Source organism: Carettochelys insculpta, chromosome 1 (assembly GCF_033958435.1).
Source record: "Carettochelys insculpta isolate YL-2023 chromosome 1, ASM3395843v1, whole genome shotgun sequence".
In the NCBI taxonomy this organism is placed as follows: Eukaryota; Metazoa; Chordata; order Testudines; family Carettochelyidae; genus Carettochelys; species Carettochelys insculpta.
In genome coordinates, this window is record NC_134137.1 from 119504409 (window position 1) to 119525200 (window position 20792).

A 20792-nucleotide genomic window follows, 5' to 3' on the forward strand; every position below is an offset into this window, starting at 1 on the left:
GTTAATAAAATAGTGCAGGCTGTGATCCAGGGCATGGTTGGCGATATGTGTCCCATCCACTGCACTGAAACAGTTGGGGAACCCTAGCATAGTGAATCCCACGATGGCTGTATCAAGGTCCCTGAGAGGGAGAAGCACAAGTGTTGACCACCTTAATGATATGCACAGGATAGAGAGCATGTGTGCTTGTGAGTGTATGGCAGGTGCTCCAGGCACCCCCGCTAACCTGCCCCTTCCGGTCCCTGAAGGTCCCCCTTGCCCAGGAATGCCTTTCCCTCTCTCCATGGTGGGTGTCTGACCCGACTATGCCTTACCTCCATGAGGATAGCCCTGACAGTAACCTTGCCCACCCTGAAAGGGTGCCCCACAGACTGGTAGCTGTGTGCGATCGCCAGCTTTCCCACGTCGATGGCAACCCATTTCTCAAGGGGGACAATGGGCCACATACAGGTGCCCTGGTGTTGCAGGGTGGAGGCCAGCCAGTGGCACAGCTCCAGCAAAGTCTACTTGGTCATGCAGATGTTCTGGATCCAGCGGGCGTCGTCCCACTCGCCCATCATGAGAGGGTCCCACCACTCTGAGCTGGTGGGATAGACCATTGGTGCTGGAGCACCCAGGGGAGAGAGCACAGATGAGGTCCTGTGCAGAAGTCCAGCATGATCATAGCAGGGAATGGAGGTCACTCGCTGGAGGTGGACAGCAGCAATGACCACTGTAGCCAGCAGGTGGACCATGGTGTCGAGGACATCCTCATCTGGGAGCTGCTGACCAGCAGGTGGACCATGATGTTGAGGACATCCTCATCCGGGAGCCCCATCCATGAGGCTCTAGCCTGGAGGTCTGGTCCCTGCACAAGATCTGCTGTGCTGTCTCTGACAAGGCAAGCCTCAGCATGTATAGGGAAGGGGTCCTTTAAGGTAGCAGCTGGCCAGGCCTCGGGAAGGGCTTGGCTGCCATGTGACCCCATCTATGGCATTTTCTGCTCCATTCTTTCAAAGGAGTGGCCGTGGCTGTGTGGACACTGTTGAAAGACTGATCCACGCTTTCAAAAGAGCGAGCAGGTCAAAAGACCAATTTGCTTTTTGTGTGTGGAAGCACTCTTTCGAAAGACAATCTTCCTGAGGCTACCTTCGAGAAGATCTTCTTTCAAAAGACCACCATAGTGTAGATGTAGCCTTAGTGTAACTCTCCTTAGTACAACATTCATCTTCAGACACCACAGAGTAAGAAATTTTCAGTTATGAAGAACATGAAAAAGTGACCATTGACCTTAAAAATGTTTCAGATGTACCCTGTACAAGAGATTCCTGTGAATTTTAGTTAGATGGTCAGTTTGAAGAATCTGAATTATTCTGGTACGAAGAAAGCTTCCATTTACATACAAATCACCTAGTAACCAGCTACAACACAAAAGGAAATAAATACAGTATATAATAATTTAAATGTATTTTTAGTAAATAAATTTACTAGTGTATGAAAGTATTAGCACGGTTGTCCAATTAAGATCTACTTAAAACAATGAAGACAGTCTGAAGGATCTACTGCTTACACACGTTTGAAAGTGAACATTGTTACCTAGTCTTCAACCAGCCTCATCACTACCAGAAGTCTATTCATTTAATTTCAAATATAATTTAATATAAATGTTATCCATGCTTTGCATGCACAATCACTCCTGAAGTTATAAAATTTAAAAAAAATAAAATAAAAATAAAGAAACATACTTCAAAAATAACAGACCTTGACAGTGATCAACAAGTGCTGCAAGTGTCTTGAGTCTTATTTTAGGATCATACGTCCACACTAAAAGACGACGAAGTGTTAAACTGCTCTCAAGTCCCAAATTTACACCCTGGTCATCTTCAAGTTGTAGCTGATCAAATTAAAACACATGGGCACAGTCAAAACACAGCATTTAAGTACAGACAGTGAAAGATATTCTAAACATTTTTGTTCTGAAACTTGTTTTTATTTTTATTACTACGACTATATGAAGCTAGCAGGGAAGTAGTCTACTCAAAATCCACAAAACAGCATTTTATAGTAAAATACTTAGGCTGAAACTTCACACACAATAACAGAAGAAGAAACCAAGAGCAAAGTGTAGAAGAAAGCACAGAGCAAAAATGTAAGAGCAGTGGATCTGACGGAAGAGGTAGGGAAGTCATAACAGGATACATATGTGACAGAAGCACCAGAAAAAAGCAGTGAACAGACAGAAAAGAGATGCTTAAAGATTGGAGATGGAGATCAGAGAGGGTATTTAGAAAATGAATAGAAAGAAAAAAAATGTTTGGGGGTGGGGATGGGGAGGGGAAAAAAAAGACTCCTGAGAGCAACAGAGTAAGTAGTGAAATTTCTGCCATGACAGCAGCAGCTTGATTTTAAGTTCTGGGACAAACTGTCTTCAAATTTTCCTCCAAGAGTCACCAGAAGAAAGCAAATAACTTGAAGTTCAAACATGGAGTACTATTAATATGTAAGAGCCTAAGTTCTGGAAATGGAACTTGGGTGCTTTTGAATAGGTTTTACTTCAGATGTAATAAAAGGTGCTTAATTAAGGTGTAAACTGAAATCAAGGTGTCTGCTCTGCAAGTCTTCCCAAAAGGGCATCTCCTCAATACATGCATAGAAGGAGCTGTATCATATATGAGAGTAGCCAACCCATTAGTAATGGAACCCTAGTCCTGACAGTACACAAAAATACAGGGCTGTAAAGTGGAAGAACACAATGGACACTTGTAAACATAATAATATGCCAAAATTGCAGATAGTTTGACTTTCTGGGGGAGAACTAGCTCCTTGAGGTGTCATAAGTAACCCACACAAGGGAGCACAAGATATTGCAATAACCCCTACAGCAGTCGCCCAAGTGGAGAGACTCATCTCCAATCTTAGCCAGTGAGTACGACAACTGTCTAGACTGGAAAAGAACCTCAAAGAGCAAGAAAGCGCAGAGCTGGTTAAGAGTATAAATCTGGTAGCCAAATATAGCAATTCTATATCAGGATAGGGGATACTCTGATGTGTCTGAAACAGCAGGTCTGGTGTTGGATGACAGCTACACGGCAGTTAACGAGCCAACCAGAAAGCCAACATACAAGAGCTGTGTGGACTACAGTGGTGCACTCAGAAGAATTTCTACATTGCCTCTCTGGATCTTTTGTAGGAGTCCGGCCCTTGTATCAATCCAGGAGGAATGACTCTGAGGGACTTCTGAGCTATGCCTGCACTTGAGCGAAAGTAGTGAAACATTCTTCCCTGTTGGCAAAGATCTATTGCTTATTTTCCAAGGGCAGAAGAAAGAGTAAACCATTGACATTTTCAAAGAACACTCACTGGTCTTGTCACCTTCAGCACTGTGAGCCTGCCCGCAAGTAAGAAAAAGCACTATTGGATAAATATCAATGCATCTCTGAATAAGAAGTGCGGCCGCTTGGCAGTGTCTCCTTGGGGGTGTCTCATATGATCTTGCCGGGGCTCTCCATCTGCTAAATTTGGCTGCAGTCTTCTTCACATTGGGGATGATCCATGGCAGACAGAGTATAAAAAGGTGATGACAATACTCTGCTCAGAATATGCACCAGCATGTCTGTGACAGTGACAGACTGCTGTCTTAGAAAAGCAAGCCAGAGCTCTGCCACACTAACTCCAACAGGAAAGGGTAATGAGAGCTGGCTGAGTAAATCCAAACCTGAGAGGTAAATGGGGAACAATTGCAGGTTCTGTTAGCCACAAGGGTATATAACTCTGGCAGAAAGGGAAAAGGAAGAGGAATGGGCAAGAGCCAAGGAGTAGAAGGCTGAACTCCCCAGCTGGCTGCAGAAGGTTGTAGTCCCTGGGCTGACAGGGCTGAATCTATGTAGAAGGTGATGGGAACTGACATGGACAATAAAGGGCACGTGTGATTGCACAAGAAGAAAGGTCTCTGACTGATCTGTGGATTCAAAAGGACCCAAAGGATAAGGGGCATGAATGTGAACTTATTACAGTGACAAATATGGACAGCAGGCTGAGGCAAGCCATGCTTATGAAGTATGGATGCACTGTCTAACATAGAAGAATGACACAGGTACATGACACCATATGATCATGGAGTTAGATAACTCCTCAAAGTGATTCATGGACAAGGTGGAACCTGGCAAGCAGTACCAAAGCACTGGCAGAGGCTGAATCAAGGACCAGACCAACAAATTCTATCCTCTGTAGGAGAGATAAAGTTGAGTTGTGTTTATTCAACTTTAGATCGAGAATGTTGGAAACCTAAGAATTGGTGGACAATGACCTGCATGTGATGTTTGGACCAGCCCTGAATCAATCACTCATCCAGGTAAGGACACAGATCTGTCTCTTGAGTAGTAGACCGCCATTTCCACATGCATTACAAATTTTGTGAGCTGACAAGCCAAAGGAAAAAATGGCTAATTGGTAATAGTAGTCTCCTACACTGATTATGAGAAACTTCCTGTGGCCAAGATAGCTTGCCTTGTGGAAATGCATGTCCTTGCAAGTTAAAGCCAGTCTAATATTCCCTGCATCTGGGAAAGAAAAGAATCCTGTAGGGCAGCACAATTGTACAATACCCTGCAAAACTTCATCTTGATGTATTTGATGAGGTTCTTAATATCTAGCATGGTCTGAAGCCATCTCTCTTTTGGTGTCAGAGGTCAATGAGAATAAAATTCCCTGCCCTGATGATACGACAAAATGCATTCTATGGTTCCAAAGAGCATACGGACTTATTTTCTAAGTGAAAGGGATCCCTGAAGTAGAACTAGATACACAAGTGGGAGGAAGGAGAGACTATCCATACAGATTCCACAGTGCTTGGCACCCAGTTCTTTGAAGTGATGGATTTACCAAGCCCAAAGAAAAATGGGACAACCTCTCCCTGAAAGGTAGGGAAGGACCAGTGAGATTCAGACTGGATAGTACAGGAGCCTCAATCTAAAAGTCAAAATGACAGTATAGGGACCTGTAATTGCTGATATGAAGGGAAAGTTGAAGTCAAGGGACTTCTCTTTTGTTCTCTCTGCATCCTCTTGCATTGGTCAGTCTCCCAGAAAGGAAATATTGCTGTCCAGGCTGATACTGCAAATTATATTTACTCCTCTGCCATGGGCGTGTAGACGTCCAAGGACTACAGCACCATTACAGCCTATTACAGTATGCAAAGGCTCATCTGCCTTGTTCTCATCCAAGGGACAATTCCTGAAAGGGGGTACCCTCAATGGTTTGTTGCCAATCCTGAAGGTGTGCAAGCATGCTCCTCTGTGCATGGTCTAACTCAGGGGTCTGCAATCTGCTGCTCCAGAGTTGCACACGGCAACTTAAGGACTTCTTTGTGTCCCCCGACATTATAATTGCAAAGTTTAAAAAAAAAAAAAAAAAAAAAAAACACTGATTATTTTCAATAAAACAGTGAATGTCTAAAAAGCCCCAAAATTGAACAACTCATAACTAAGGAGCAAATGATATGTGATCTCAACATGTTAGATAAAATCCCCTTTAATATATGCAGTGCATTGTGGGATATGGTACTGTAGCTATGCTTTCAGCATGTTGCTAACAAAGAAGTCTTGATTGTGAAAAGGAAACTTGCAGCATTCCTGCTGTGAAGGGCAACACATTTTAAGAAAGAACATTGAAATTAAATGTGAAATAAAATTGGCATAATTAAAGTGGGGTTGGAATGGCTTAAAAAACACACCCAAGAGGAAAACTGAAGCTGAAAACAAAAGAATTCCAAATTGAATGGCCCCAATCCTTTGCATTTACATCGAGTTAATCTGGGCTCCTTTACATCTCATTTGCAATGAGAAATTTGCCAACAAAAAAAAAAAAATGCAGCCTCGAGAGAATATGTAAAAAGTTCGCTAATATCCTGCAGTAAACATGTGTCGCATTACAAATCATTGTATGCGCTGTTCTTAAAACAGGGGTTACAAAAAGTATATTTTGAAGTTATTTATTAAGGACCATCTCCTATTCACATGCATTAAGGCTCCTGAATTGAGGTGTCTTTGTCCGTTTTTTGTTTTTTTTTAAACTGAATTCAGGAAAAAAAAATGGTTCTTCTTGCTCTTTTGGTTGCCAACCTGGGCCTAACCTGATTCAGGTAAAAGCATAAAGTTCTTGTAACGTTTAAAATATAAAACTTTTCTACACTTTTACTCAAATGAGACTTTCTAAAGCAAGTTGGTAAATAAGCTGGCTAATGTGAAATCTGGAAACTACGTTAAGCGAGGAATTTGAGATTGAAGGTAAACCCTATCTCAGACTATACGGAGATTCTGATAGTAAGGCTTATAATTTATGTAATCTCTTGGTTGAGATAATAATCAAGGAAGGTGTAACAGAACAAGTCAGCACTGGCTCAAGGTGGGGATCCATTAACTTTGCTAGAATTAAATTTAAGTCCCAAAGGAGCACCAGATAGTGCACTTGTGGATATAATCTGAACAAACCCTTCAGGCAGTGTTTGAAGGGGGGAAAAAAAACAAACAAACAAAAAAACACAAACCCACACCACACACACAGAAACAAGCAATTATCCACAGGATTGTGGAAAGCTTAAATAGTTGTCTCTTAGTCCATCTGGCTACTAACAGCTAACCTTTGTTGCTTGAGGAATAACATATAGTCTACACTTCCGGTGAGTAGATCAAGCCAGGAAAATTCCTTTCTGTGTAGGCCACATGGAGAATCTTTTCCATTTAGAAACATGAGAGAAGCATCAGACACCAATGGGCGCTGAGCCCCAGTTATTGATGATGATGATGATGATGATGATGATGATGATGATGAAAGTAAGTAATCATTCTAGGCTTTTTACTATTCACCAGAACTTCCCGCACTGCTTTAGAGTAACTGTCTTCCAAGAGTTTCAACCACAAAACACCCATGTTATTAGAGGACAGGTCTGCAAGTTAGGATGAAGGAGCAGATGTGCTCTTAGGAGACAACACTCACATCTTTCAGGAGTGAAAATGGAGGAATGACCAGACTAGTTGAGTCAAGAATCAATAATGATGGTACTGCGTTGGGACTATATGACTTTGAGCAAGCCAACATCTTGGGAAGAAGCAGAATTGGAGGCAAGTTACACAGCTTGCCCTTAGATCAGGGAAAGAGCATGGCATCTACCAACAAACCAAAGTTGTGACCCACTCAGGAACAATGACTTTTTTTGTTCTTGTTGCATACAGGTCTATCTAGGGAGTGGCACACATCTGGGAAATGGACATATCTGACCAAAGAGATCACTAATGGTGACCTGCAAATGCTTAGCAATCTGCTGGCAATGCAGAAACTCCAAAGTAGAATCACTTCTTGTTTACCTTCATTGACTGCGAGCCCCTTATTAGTTTACAGCTGCTGTGAGCAGCAACAAATTTTGCCCTTTGATATGTGAAAGGAATGCCATGCAAGCCAAATGGATGAGCCAAATCTGTAGATCATAAATAGACCCATGCCTTTGTGTCCAAAAGGGACTTAAGTATATTCTCCAAACTAAAGCAGATGCATCTGTGACTTATTGTAAGTTTCTACTGTGCATAAGCAAAGAGAAATCCCTTGCAAACATTCCTGGATTCTGTCTGCTAGTGCAGAGAAGACAAGATCTGAGCAGGTACTTGAACCATCACATCTACATGATGACAAGCTTGTAATACACCTTCACATGGGAGCCACAAGGCTACCTAAAGTGTGGCATGACATGCTGCACTATGTAAATGCATTTCACTATGTGCCCTAAAAGCTTGATGCAGTTTCATACAGTAGTGATAGAATGCATCTTCAGCTCTTAGAGCAATGTCCTCCATTGTCTGGAATTTCAAACTTGGCAGCAAAGATTTGGCTTTCTAACCTGAATTCTATGATGTCTCCATATTGGATTAGGAGCCCCAAAATGTCAAAAGTGGACTGTATAGTGGCCAGGGAAATACCTGTGACCTGGATCGGCCTCTTACTCGCCAGTCATCTATGTAGGAGAATATGCGGATGGGCTGACTTTTGTAGGAATGTACAGGGGAGTTCCCCTCAACTGACTGTTCTGTGTTCACTCTGATCCACTGTACGCTGTGACAGAGTTAGCTTCCGTGTGATGTTATACAGCTCTTTCAAGTTTTTCTGTCCTGCAGCTTGTTCCACTTGTGCAAGGTTTCCCACAAAGTTCTACTTCTCTCATTTTACAGCCTTTTCAACTTCTTTTGGCTTCTGAATACAGTTTCTGAGCTTCCGCCTTGGCTGCTCTTGTCTTGCTGTTGTTGACTGCTGCTTTTCTGTCCTTTCATTCCTTCACTTTTCTCAGAGAGTTTCTGCTATGATCCATTTTTCATGACGCCTTGTTCTCTTTCCCAATGTTTTATTGCAGGTCTCTTTCCAGGCTGTTTTGGTGCGTTCACAAATATCTTCCATGGCAGCATCTTTTGGGATGAAGTTTGTCAGAAGTGCATATCTGTTGGACAGCTTCACTTGGAAACCAGCTCATCTCTATATCCTTCAGCTGCTCTGTGTTGAATCTCAACCCCAAATTGAGATCACCTGTCCCCAGCATAAAAGGGGTTGGCTTAGGGCTAACAACCCTATCCACAAAAAAACACCCACAAAACTTACAGAAACATCTACAAAGGACCCTACAAATGTACCAGTCTTGGGAGGAGTTGGCAATCCACTTGAACTGAATATGAAGCATGGTAGGGGAAGTCAAAAGGAAGCTGCCTTGCAGATGACACTTCTCTCACCCAGGACAACCACCCAGTTTGATACATGGAATGTTTGGACCATTATCAAATGAGGAAGACAGCACAGACTGCAGCGGAGATAAAATACATGCTTGCAGTTTTGGGCTTGGGTGAGACAACATGGACACAATCTGAGCAGCTCCATCTGGCAACATGTGAAACTCTCATCTACTCAGGAAATGAAGAGGAGGGAGGAAGCACCACACACAGAAGGTGTGGGCTTGATGTTCTCAAGAGAGGCATCTCGTCCTTTAATAGAGTGGACAGCAGAATCATCACTCATCACAGCCAGATTCTACACAAACTGTGGAAGACGCTAATTGTGCAATGTTATGCACCAACCAATGAAGCAAGCTGAGGAAAGTAAAACAAAGTGTGAACCAGAAAGAAAAGAAGGATATCTTGGTTTTGATGGGCGACTTCAACACACAAATTGGAAGCAAAGATACAGCCAGAGAACAGACCATGGAAAAAGAAGACCTAAGGAAAATGAATGAAAATGGAAAGCACTTCAGGTGACTTTTGTTCCTTCACCAGCTTAGTGACAAATGGTAGTGTTTTTCCACACAAAAGGATCCATAAGGTCATTTGGGTTTCACTGGACCACCAGTCAGAAAACCAGACTGATCAAATTTGCACCAACAGTTATTTCAGAAGTTCAATGCAGGACATCCACACCAGAAGAGAGGCAGATGTAGGTTCAGACCACCACTGGGTCATGATAAAACTCAAGTTCCAGCTCAAGAGGTACACCACAAAAGTGACCAAGCCAGGGAGGAATCTAAGGGCACCACTATGGAAACCTCTCTGGTACCAGTGCAAAGAGGTGTGCACACCTACTACATAACAGATATATGCAAGCACTCAGAAGAAACATTCCTTAATGTAACTGTACACAGCACAAATGTAATTCATACGGCTGACTTAAAAAGTGCATAGTAACAGACTGCAAAACTGATGATATGCTGACCATAAGAGTCCTCAACTCTGCTTGTAGCTGTCTGCATTACTTCATACAATCTCTACAGACATTCTAGACTTCAGAGCAATACATCTGGTATCTTAATTCATAGCTTCCAGGTACACACACAGACCTTTCCCCAACCAGATTCCAGTTTTTACAAGGCTCATATTATATCAATTAGCTAATAAATCATCTAACCAAACCTAATAAACCTCTTGAAAATTATTTAGTAATTTGAGTTCAACCTTTGCTGTTCACAAGACAAATCAGACATATTAATTTACCTGGGAGTGTAAAACAGAGAGAAGCCTGTAGTATTCTTTGAGTTCCTGATGTAAGGCAGCACAAAAACTCTGAGAAGGAAAAAAAAATACAAAGTAAAACCACAAAATAAAGAAATGCTATTTCCATGTTCAGTTTTATCTTGAATTTTAAAACACTGATATTAAGATTGCATCTTTTTAAAAAAAAAACTGTCTTCAGGAAAGTCAAATTAAATATCATCCAGAGATATGATATGAATGAACCAACTGCTATATGTCTCTTCACTGTACAGCTCACAGGTTGTAATACGTTGTCGGACAGGGAAAAAGGAAAATTTCTGCTGGCTGCCAACTTAATTCCATTGACAGTCTAATTCTGACACATATATCATCAATATTAGTTTTCAAATGGTTAAAAATATGAGCTGTACAGTGTTCCCTCCAAATTTTTCCATCCATATACTGAGAAAATTGTTATGTGCACCAAGGCATGTGCAAATACACACCACTTGTAGAAACACATTCTGCTGATGACCTGGGTGGCATTTGAATGTCACCTGAGTGGTTGCCCCAGTGCTCAGCTTTTAGAGAGCACTGGAGCAGCACAATAGTATTGTTCATATCAACTGTATGAAGACTAAGACTCCTTGAGAGTAAGAATGTTATTTCCAGTATTCGTACAGTACCAAGCACAAAAAGACTTCAACTTGACTGAGGCTACTAGGCATGACCACTATATAAATGTTAAATAATAAAAACACAGTTAATGAGTAAGTAGTACAAAGGTCAGCAACCTTTCAGAGAGGGAATGCTGAGATTTGACCTTTTGACCTCTATGTACAGTCCAAGAGCTGGTGATACTTTTTCAAGTCACTAATAGTTCTACTTACAATAGCTTCATTAATAAATAAAGATGCAAAGCTTTACTGTTTAAAGGCTAAACTATAGAAATATACTATGATAACTAGTAAGGCATACCAGAACAGTTAACAGGCTCAAACTACGGCTGAGAAGGAGACATCAATCTTTCATTTCTTATGAAGTAACCTAAGATTCGTCTTTGAACTCAATGGATAACATCCTTCCTGTCTGCCCCATGGATTTACAAAAATGTTATTACCACGGGATTCATATCTCATCCACCCCTGCTCCCAGGCAGGCCCAGGAAAACACCACATGCCCACATCTCTGCAAAGTCAGCTGGCTGGCCAGCTTTGCCCTCCTCAGGAATAATGTCACTGGAAGGAAGCTTCTACACTAGGCACACAGCAGAAGCTTGGGGCCCACCCAGAGGTGGGTGCAGCTGTAGGTTGGAGAGCAAAGGGAAGGGAGAAACAACCCTTGAATGTGGGGTGCCTCCTGGTTGGTGCTAAGTGTGGGAGGGAACCATCTGAGCCGTGCAGAGACACTGGAACAGTTTTTACACTGGAGGTGCCAACAGCCCTTAAACCAAACTGTAACACTGCATACAATGCTGCACCCGCCGCATCCCGAGTTCCAGTACCCATCAGACTGCAGCAGGGCTGCAAGGGCACAAAGAAGGGTTGTATAATGATGCAGTCACTCCACCCCGCCCCATCAGAGCCGGTAAAAAGTCACATCCTGTGTATGTGTGGACAAAGGGGCAAGACATCCTGGCCCCATACCATTGCGTGCAGGGTAAGGTGACAGACCCCAGCTCCACCAAGCTGCCCCCATCTGTCCATCAAGGAAGGTCGGGGGGCAAGACATTCCCAATCACACCTGTCTGTGCAGTGGGGAGGCGAACGCTAGACAAACCTGCCTCTCAGACTCCAGGGAGGGGTGCAGTGTGGGAGTGAGGGGGTTATGCAGGCCCCAGAGCCCAGGTATGAGTGCTGAGCCAGCCCCCACCAGGGTCACTCTTGAGCCAGCCTGCCCCCCCCAGTCCCTCTTTGCCCCAAAACCCCCCCTCTCTTACTTTCTGTTTGCCAATTGAACTGAGTCAGCAAACTGTAGGGAAGCGTGAAGTGTAGGGAACACGGTGAAAACTCTCTGGTCCAGCATCTTCCCTTCTGGCAGGACAATGGATGTTGCTGGAGCCAAGAGGACCTGGACAAGAGAGCTCCAGCTGTGTGAGGGCCTACTGGTGGCAGCCCACTCTGGGGAGCCCCAGCAACAGCCCTGGAGCAGGGACTCAGGTTGGGGAGCCCCACTACCAGGACCTTTGTTGGGGTTGGGGAGCCCTGCAACCGTCATGATCCCACAGCAGGGAGCCAGTTGGGGAGGCGAGACTCACTGGCAGCCCTGCAGCCAGGGAGGGAACCCCCGCATCCCGAGGGACCCTCAGCTGGGCTAAAGGAGACTGCAGCCCAGAGGCAGGGAGCTGGCTGGAGCAGGGAGCACCACCAACAGCCCACAGGTCCCAGTTGCGCCAGGGCACACCTGCAGGGCTGGGAGCCGGCTGGGGCACAGAGCCCCACTGGCAACTCTGGGGACTGCAGCCCAGGGGCAGGGAGCCTGGCTGGAAGCCCCACAGCCACCGCCCCAGACCCTCCAACCCTTCCAGCAGTCCCACAACCACCTGTGTCCCCCCCCACACACTGCTCTGACTGATTTACCTGCGCTTTTCAGAGCACAGGTGGGGACTCTGCTCCATGTGGAGCAGGCAGGAAGCAAGGAGCAGGTGCTGTGCTCCCCTGGCATGCCGGTAAAAACTGGCTCATGTGCCAACTGTGGCATGCATGCCAGGGGTTGCCAAACCCCAGACTAGTACCTAAATGTAAAAGAACAGGCCTGTAAAACATCGGAGTCAAGACAGTACATACTTGTGTGATACCCGAAAAGAATTACTATTCTTATTTTAGGTGCTGTTTGTTTAAATTTGTATTTAACATTTTGGCATTGGAACATACAACTGCTTGCCATTCCTCACCTGACACTGAAGAAAGGAAGACCAAGAATAATTAAGAGTTTAAATGGTCAGAAAGGTGCTAAGTGCTCTGTGATGATGAGGACATATTTACAAAGGCCTGACCCCAAAGCTCAAAGAATTCAATAGAACAGTGATTTTCAAACTGTTCACAAGCTTTAGTCAGGGGGGTACACAAGAAAAAGCTTGTAATGGTGGACAACATATTTTGTTTAGTAACAGAGAGAAAGCCCTGCTAGTCTATATACTATCAAAACAAAAAAGCATTCAAGTAGCACTTTAAAGACTATCAAAATAATTTATTTGGTGAGCTTTTGTGGGACAGACCCCCTTCTTCAGACCACAGCCATACCAGAACAAACTCAATATTTAAGACACTGAGAACCAAAAACAGTCATCAAGGTGGACAAATCAGAAAAAAAAAATTATCAAGGTGAGCAAATCAGAGAGTAGAGGGGCAGAAGGGGACGGGGGAGTCAAGAATTAGATTAAGCCAAGTATGCAAATGAGCCCCTATAGTGACCCAGAAAATTCCCATTCCAGTTCAAACCATGTGTTGATGTGTTGAATTTGAATACAAGAGAGAGTTCAGCAGCCTCTCTTTCACGAGTGTTGTGAAAATTCCTCTTCAGTAACACACAAACTCTTAAGTCATTAACAGAATGGCCCACTCCATTAAAATGCCTGCTAACAGGTTTGTGGATCAGCAGTGTTTTTATGTCTGTTTTGTGCTCATTAACTCTTTGTCTAAGAGAGTTTGAAGTATGTCCAATACACAAGGCATGGGAGCATTGTTAGCACATGATGGCATATATCACTTTAGGGGCTCGTTTGCATACTTGGCTTAATCTAATTCTTGACTCCCCCCACCCCCCTTCTGCCCCTCTACTCTCTGATTTGCTCACCTTGGTCATTTTTTTCCTGATTTATCCACCTTGATTACTGTTTTTGGTTCTCTGTGTCTTAAATATTGAGTCTGTTCTGGTATGGCTATGGTCTGAAGAAGTGGGTCTGTCCCACGAAAGCTCACCAAATAAATTATTTTGTTAGTCTTTAAAGTCCTAATTGACTGCTTTTTTGTTTTGATATTTTATTTAGTAAGACTAGGCAATTAAACCATAAGTATGTTATGTCCTTATCTCAGAGGAGGATACATATTAGCATACTTTACTTGGAAAAGGGTATGCTGCCTAAAAAGTTTGAAAACCAATGCAACAGGAAAACTTCCCTAGACTTCAATGAGGTTTGAGCAATTGCAGATACAGCACTCTATGCGAAGCAAAAACATCACAGATCTTTTGTTACCCTCTTCTGAGAAAGCCTATAATATTAGAGCATAACCAAAAAACAAAACTACAGTTTTACTAAATATTTTTCTAAACGCAAACATTTGCCATTTTTTTTTATTATTATTATTTGGGTAAGAAATGCACTAGGTGGGCATATGAAACAGCATTCCCCATTACTACTATTTACTGATTCTGCTAACTTGGCACAGTAGGCTGAAAACACTAATTTAATTTTCAAAAACTGATTACCACTCAGTGACAGAAATGTGTTGCTTTTGAATCTTTCACATAATAAATGATTAGCACTTTATGAACCATCTAAATTCCTTTGTGATTCAAAGTGAATCAGCAATTTTGATATCTGCCTTACAAATCTGACTCTGAACAGTCCACGTCAGTAAATTGACGTAAAGAAGTATACTAAATTACAGACAGCTAAGTGAGATTTTTCTACTCCCTATATCCTTCAGCCTAAAAACAAGTCAAACAAATCCAAAGTTCAAAAAAACGGAGCTAATGGTACTCTGTAAAATAAACTATTTGCTGCCTTAGTTACAGCCCACTGAATTATTACTAACAGACAAAAAGAAATCCCAGTTTTCCTTCCATAGGACTTAAGAATCATCTCCTTTCCAGATGAAGAAAAAGTGACCATTGTCAAGATCTGCTCTGATCCTTTAAAGCACATGAAAGTGTTCCTCTCTTCAATTTGATTTTATGAGCAAGACAGAGATGCAAATAAATAAATAAATAAATATCCATGACACGTATCCCTGCTTTCCATTTCTTCTCACTTGCTTTTTCAGCACAATTTAGTAATTTACCAAGCAGTGCCCATTAACCAGGAGGACAAAGTAGGGTCTTTATTAAGATAACATTAAAAGGCACTAGTTAACAGTTACTCCTACATGCTCCTTTTTTTAATGTTAAACCTTTCCAATTTTAGCATTTATAGTCATGTTGGATATCAGATTAATAAAAAAAAACAAATGAACTTTAAGAGTTCAAATTCTCATTCAGTGAAAACTCAATTACTTGGTAAAAATAAGGTTTGAGATACAAAGTATGGAATGAAAAAGTGGACATTATCCTAGAAGTATGACATGGTCTACAACACAGAAGGAAGAGGTTTCAAGGGGAAAGTAGAACTTATGCTCAAGAGAGGGAATTTAAAATGTATAGCACTTGAACCTCACTTCAGCATTTTCTTTTTTTTGGGGGGGAATGAAAACATACGAAGTAATTTTTTTTCACTGCAGATTGATTATCCTCGAAAAGCAGCAACAACTAAGTAGCGTGTGTGGAAAAAATAAATAGGTAATGTGCAGTATATCTGACACACAATCCTAGTAACTGAAAGACTAGTTTCTGACCCTCATATTTCAATCAAGAAGCTGGGTCAACAGTGACATATACAGGTGATTTACATTTAGGTCTGCCAACTTTGTCTGAAACTCTTCTGGGAGATTTTTTTGCCCCCTCAACATGACGCACTTATTTTCTTAAGTTAGCCTATTAAAATCTCCAGGATTACTTTCAACAGTTACTAGGAGAGTGAGGCTGATTTCAGGAGACTCCAGGCCAATCCTGGAGTTTTAGCAACCCTATTTAGGCTTAAAATAAATGTGTAGTTTTCTGGATGCGCTCTAAATAAATGAAATTTTCTTGTGACAGTAAATTAAAGAAGTTTTCAATTACATAGTATGTTTGCAATATTAAGTTCTTAACGCTGAGCATGCAACATCTGAAATTGTCAAAGACATGTTCAAGAATAACTAAAACATGATCTTTTGTGTAGTTACTGACAGCTCAAGTAAGTTATACCACTTTACCTTCACACACCAGTGCCACAGAGGTCGCATGAGTGCTTGTCAGACAAAATTACAAAAGCAAAAACTCTACAGATCCACTTGATGGCCTATACTGCACTCTACACTGGCCTTGAAACTTATACTTGAAGTATAAGATAAGAAACATTTAATTTACTGGAGGAATTTTTTCTCTTGTTTTGTGACATGAAAGACTAATATCAGAAGCAATGAAGATAAGCATAAGCAGGAAACTATTCTAGGAAAGAGGATAGGAAACCTCACCTAGAAATGAGGGGAAGCGTCTGAAAAAATTCAAACAATACATCAGCTCTGTCACATAAACCATGGATGTCAGTATTAATATATTGAAGACATTTTAAAGGCTGTTATATATATTTAAATATATGTAAAAGTTATATATGTTTTATATTTAGAATAAAAAAGAGACAGTCAAAAGGGGACAGAATAAAAACGACAGAAAAGTAGAAAGCACCACAAGTGTCTCTACTGACCTCAAGAAAAATTAGACTGAAGGGAGGAGCACTTCACTTTCTTTGCAGATTAGGTAGGATGTTATGGCTACAGGCAGGGAAAACATTTCTGACGACTCAGAAGGGATAATATATCCAGTTTTAGAGGGAACAAGTGAGAAGAAACGGGAATGCCTTAGCAGTAAATGTGGTTATAGGTTTTACAGCAGCTGTGAAGTTACTGAAGACTATAAATCATGGTGATGGAACCTACAAAAACAAAAATGGACATTCTTTTGATGTTGCATTCAAAAGAAATGGCAGAAGTTAACTGGTGATTTGCATTTAGCCTCATAGTTCAGTATTTTATTTAACATCAATGAACATGAACAGCTAATAAAGAGTGTTCCCATATACATTTTTTTTGGTGGGGGGGGGGCAGAAGGGTGTAGGCCTACAAAGTAAAGAAAAATAGTTCTCTCAAGAGGCGACACCTTTTCAGAGCTGCTAATATGCCATTCCTGGATTCTTTCATACATAAATGTAAACTTAAATTAAATTTAAAGTCTATGGAAAAGGCACTCCTAACTAAGGATAGAAGGATAAGACTGCTTCATAAGGTTCATTCCCGCTAGTCTTATGAAGAATCAGGTGAGAGTTCCCTTTATCCTACAGCCAATTTTGGCACATAGCCCACCAATGATAGTCTACACAGGAGTGAATAAAATGACACTGAAGGACTCCAAGTTATGAATTCTCAAGTCTCCCAACCATTCCCATATTGCATATTTTAAACCCAGCAGTTCCTAAACCGAAATATTGGAACCTAGCCATCTTTGTACCCAACGTACCTGACCTACAAGCCCAAAGGCACGATCCAAGCTCCTCTGGTCTGTATATCTTCTTATTTTATTGTGTAGCCATCCTAACTCTGCAAGTCTGCTTGTAGTATCTCTGAGTGATTTGGACAGGCTGACCTACAAAATTAACACCAAAGCTCATTAAATCTAGATTAAAAGTAACCCCAATGCCCTATTTCCTCAAGTATCTCTTTGCTGACTATAAAGCAAGCTCTTTCACTGAATGCCATTCATCACGTACCCTGAATGAATAAGCGCATCAGTGAGGGAAAAAAAAAAAAACATGAACATGTAATTAAAAACTATCATAATGTACATGTACAAGGCAGTCACATTAAAGGTGAACAAGTAAAGTTAATTTTGGTGTTCCTTAACTTTAGAATGCAACCTCAATGTTCTTTAAACATACAAAATTTCATTAAATCTACTTTTTAAAAAATGCAAACCAGAAATAAAAACACAAAAATTCTATCATGTGAAACTATAAAGAATCGCAGATAGGTGAGCAGTAGTGTTGGAACCTTCAAAATCCCCAGACCTCTACTACTTGAATTTATGTTAGATGCTGTATATTTGTATCCCTTCTATGGGCCAGCCTCTGAAGCAGATAAGACACACACTTTGGTGACAGATTTCACAGGTATTTACTAGACAACAGAGGCTCAGGAATCAAAAGCTCAATTCAAATTCTTGGATAGGTAATGTGCTACTAGAAGTTACAGACCCTTCTACACCAGTTTTAAATCATAACTGCCATTGCTTCTCCCTTTCTACTTGCCCAGTCTGTTCCTATTTATTCCTATCTCACTTCACTTTCTCCAGTAAGTCTATCCTGGCCTGCCTCTGTCCCACCAAGGTACTCATCATTCTGAATTTGTCAGGCTGCCTCCTCCATCATATTGTCTAGTTAACAGAAGGAGCACAATACAGGAGAGATGGCCTCATTCTCAGGTTTTGGAGCTCTGTACCACAGGGGTGGGGGAGGCACAATTACTAAGAAAGTCCTGGCCAATTCTGGGCTAGAATATGCGCAGCCAAAAAGAAAAATTTTGGAGAATTGAACTGCCAACAAACCCCTGAGCATTTGCAAACGGCCATTTTCAAAGGCTTGTAACTCAGGCAGATCAAGTGCATTTTCATGGGAACAGCAAGAGACATCTGACGTTGCAGCCCCTGCCATGCAGGACTGTACATCTAAGCTGAGAGTTGCTACAGCTTCCAAGTGAAAGAGTGGCAAGACTAGCATTAACAAAATATGTTTTTATCCCTTTGCGCTCATAAATGGCTGAACAGTTTTTGTAGAAAAGCACTCTTCCCCAGAAACAAAACAAACAAACAAACAAAAAAAAAAAAAGTCTGTCCTGAAACAAAACCCCACTCACTTTGGGAACTGCTGTTTCACTCTGCCACTTGACTGCTCCACATTATACCTCATCTAAAACATACACATAATAGATTTTCAAAAATTAAGATGTGCATAAGGTATGTACATTAAACTTGAAAATATGGCCTTTTTTATAACTGTCATAATGTTTACCTCCAATTATTACTGCAACTTGCAAAACCCATATTGCCCTGTCTCAGACGAACAAAATTCTAGTTTGCATAACATTCCCTGGTCATTTTCCTCAAGGCCTCTCCCTCATGCTCCCCTTTGAATTATTCCATTAAACCTGTGACACAGAGATCCACTGGTACCAACAGGCAAAGGGTTCACTGTTCCTTCCAAGCAACTCTCCCAAACCAGTCAAATTCACTTCACCTAATTCACAAAACTTTCATGGTATTTATCCAAGAAGGAAATCGTGTGAGGTCTCCACCGCAACATACAGGTAAAAAAGTAGTCATGTAGCACTTTAAAGACTAACAAAATAATTTATTAGGTGATGAGCTTTCGTAGGAGAGACCCACTTCTTCAGATCTATAGCTTTACCAGAACAGACTCAAAGCACAGAGGTCCAAAAATTATCAAGGTTGGCAAATCAGAGAGAAGAGCAGAAAGAGGGGAGTGTGGGGTGGGAAAGTTTAAGTGTTAAGTCAAACATCAAAGTATATGAAACACTCCTTATAATGGGTCAGGTAATTGCTGTCCCTCTTCAAACCAAGTGTTAATGTGTCAAATTTAAATATGAACATTAGTCCCGAAAACTGTCTCTGTAGATGGATGTTAAAGTCTCTTTTCTCCAGAACACAAACTCTCAGGTCTTTAACAGGATGGCCCACTCCATTATAGTGACAAGAAGTCCTGTGGCACCTTATAGACTAACATATTTTGGAGCTTAAGCTTTTGTGGGCAAAGACCCACTTCATCAGATGCATCTGATGAAGTGGGTCTTTGCCCACGAAAGGTTATGCTCCAAAATATCTGTTAGTCTATAAGGTGCCACAGGCCTTCTTGTTGTTTTTGAAGATACAGACTAACTCGGCTACCTCTCTGATACTTGTCTCCGCTAAAGTGCTGGCTGACAGATTTGTGTATTTGGAAGTAGGTCTGTCCCACAAGAGCTCATCATCTAATAAATTATTTTGTTAGTCTTTAAAGTTCTACATGACTGCTTTTTTATTTTCTTTGACTCAAAATAAGTAACCAGGGAACCACAAGTGCTAGCCCATTCGCATGGAAGGAAACTGTCACCACTCCCTGACTAAACAATTATGCACTGTGCTGCTCAACTGCTGCAACAGCCCAGAAAAGTCAATGGAAAACCACAAGAGAAAATTATAAACATCAAAACCAGATGGAGGGGGAAAAAATTTAACAGATAGGAAGGGGATCTCTATTTGTTAATGAAGACAAAGGACCGATTCTATATATCACAGGTTGGAGAAACACCTCCTGCTTCCACTCACTGGAGGAGATATCTTACTGAGCAGGGTTGTTTCAAGAAAGATTGGACCCTGGTTCCTGTACTATACATTAAACAAGAGCAGTGATTTAAGGTAAAAATGGTAAACCAAGGTACACTTCTCCTTTGAGAGCAAAAGACTCTTGGATTTCTGTAAGTACCAAGTTTCAGAGGCTGAATATCACAGTGGAATGCATGCGGAGAACTCAAGGACTTGGGTACACTTCTTGTTAACATGCAAAGGAATGGCAGGGCAGGCAGTGTTAGAGAAGAGTGCTTCCATGGCCAAAAAAAGACAGTGATGTCACAGAGCTAACAGCCAGCCATGACATGCAAGACTCTTGTCAGAGGATACTGTGCAAACAGTCATAAATTCCTATTTACCCATCATAAACAACTGCCTGTTCTTACCTTCACGGCCCTTCACAAGTCTGCACTTCCCAGTTATCTACTTCACCTCTTAACACACTAACTTTCAAGAATACTACCTTGTACACCTTGGTGTGTTCCTCCTAGTATCATCTCCTCCTTCACACTGCCCTTTTATGCATGCAATACCTTCTCTGAAACAGTTTGTAAAGCCACTCTCTTCATTCAGCTTTTTGTAAGTGTTACACAGGAAGCTGCCTTGAAGATGGCCTGACCAACTAATAGA

General features: G+C 41.6%; 1 protein-coding gene across 1 annotated transcript in view; it reads right to left on the minus strand.

Annotated features, from left to right (window-relative positions):
- The window catches only part of TUBGCP3 (tubulin gamma complex component 3), a 117745-nt gene that overhangs the window by 58767 nt on the left and 38186 nt on the right, over nucleotides 1-20792 (minus strand). Inside the window, exons 8-10 of the mRNA XM_074990464.1 lie at nucleotides 17283-17408; nucleotides 9993-10061; nucleotides 1741-1873 (exon numbers count right to left, since the gene is read on the minus strand). Coding sequence (XP_074846565.1) covers nucleotides 1741-1873; nucleotides 9993-10061; nucleotides 17283-17408 — 328 coding nt within the window. The remainder of the gene's footprint in view (nucleotides 1-1740; nucleotides 1874-9992; nucleotides 10062-17282; nucleotides 17409-20792) is intronic.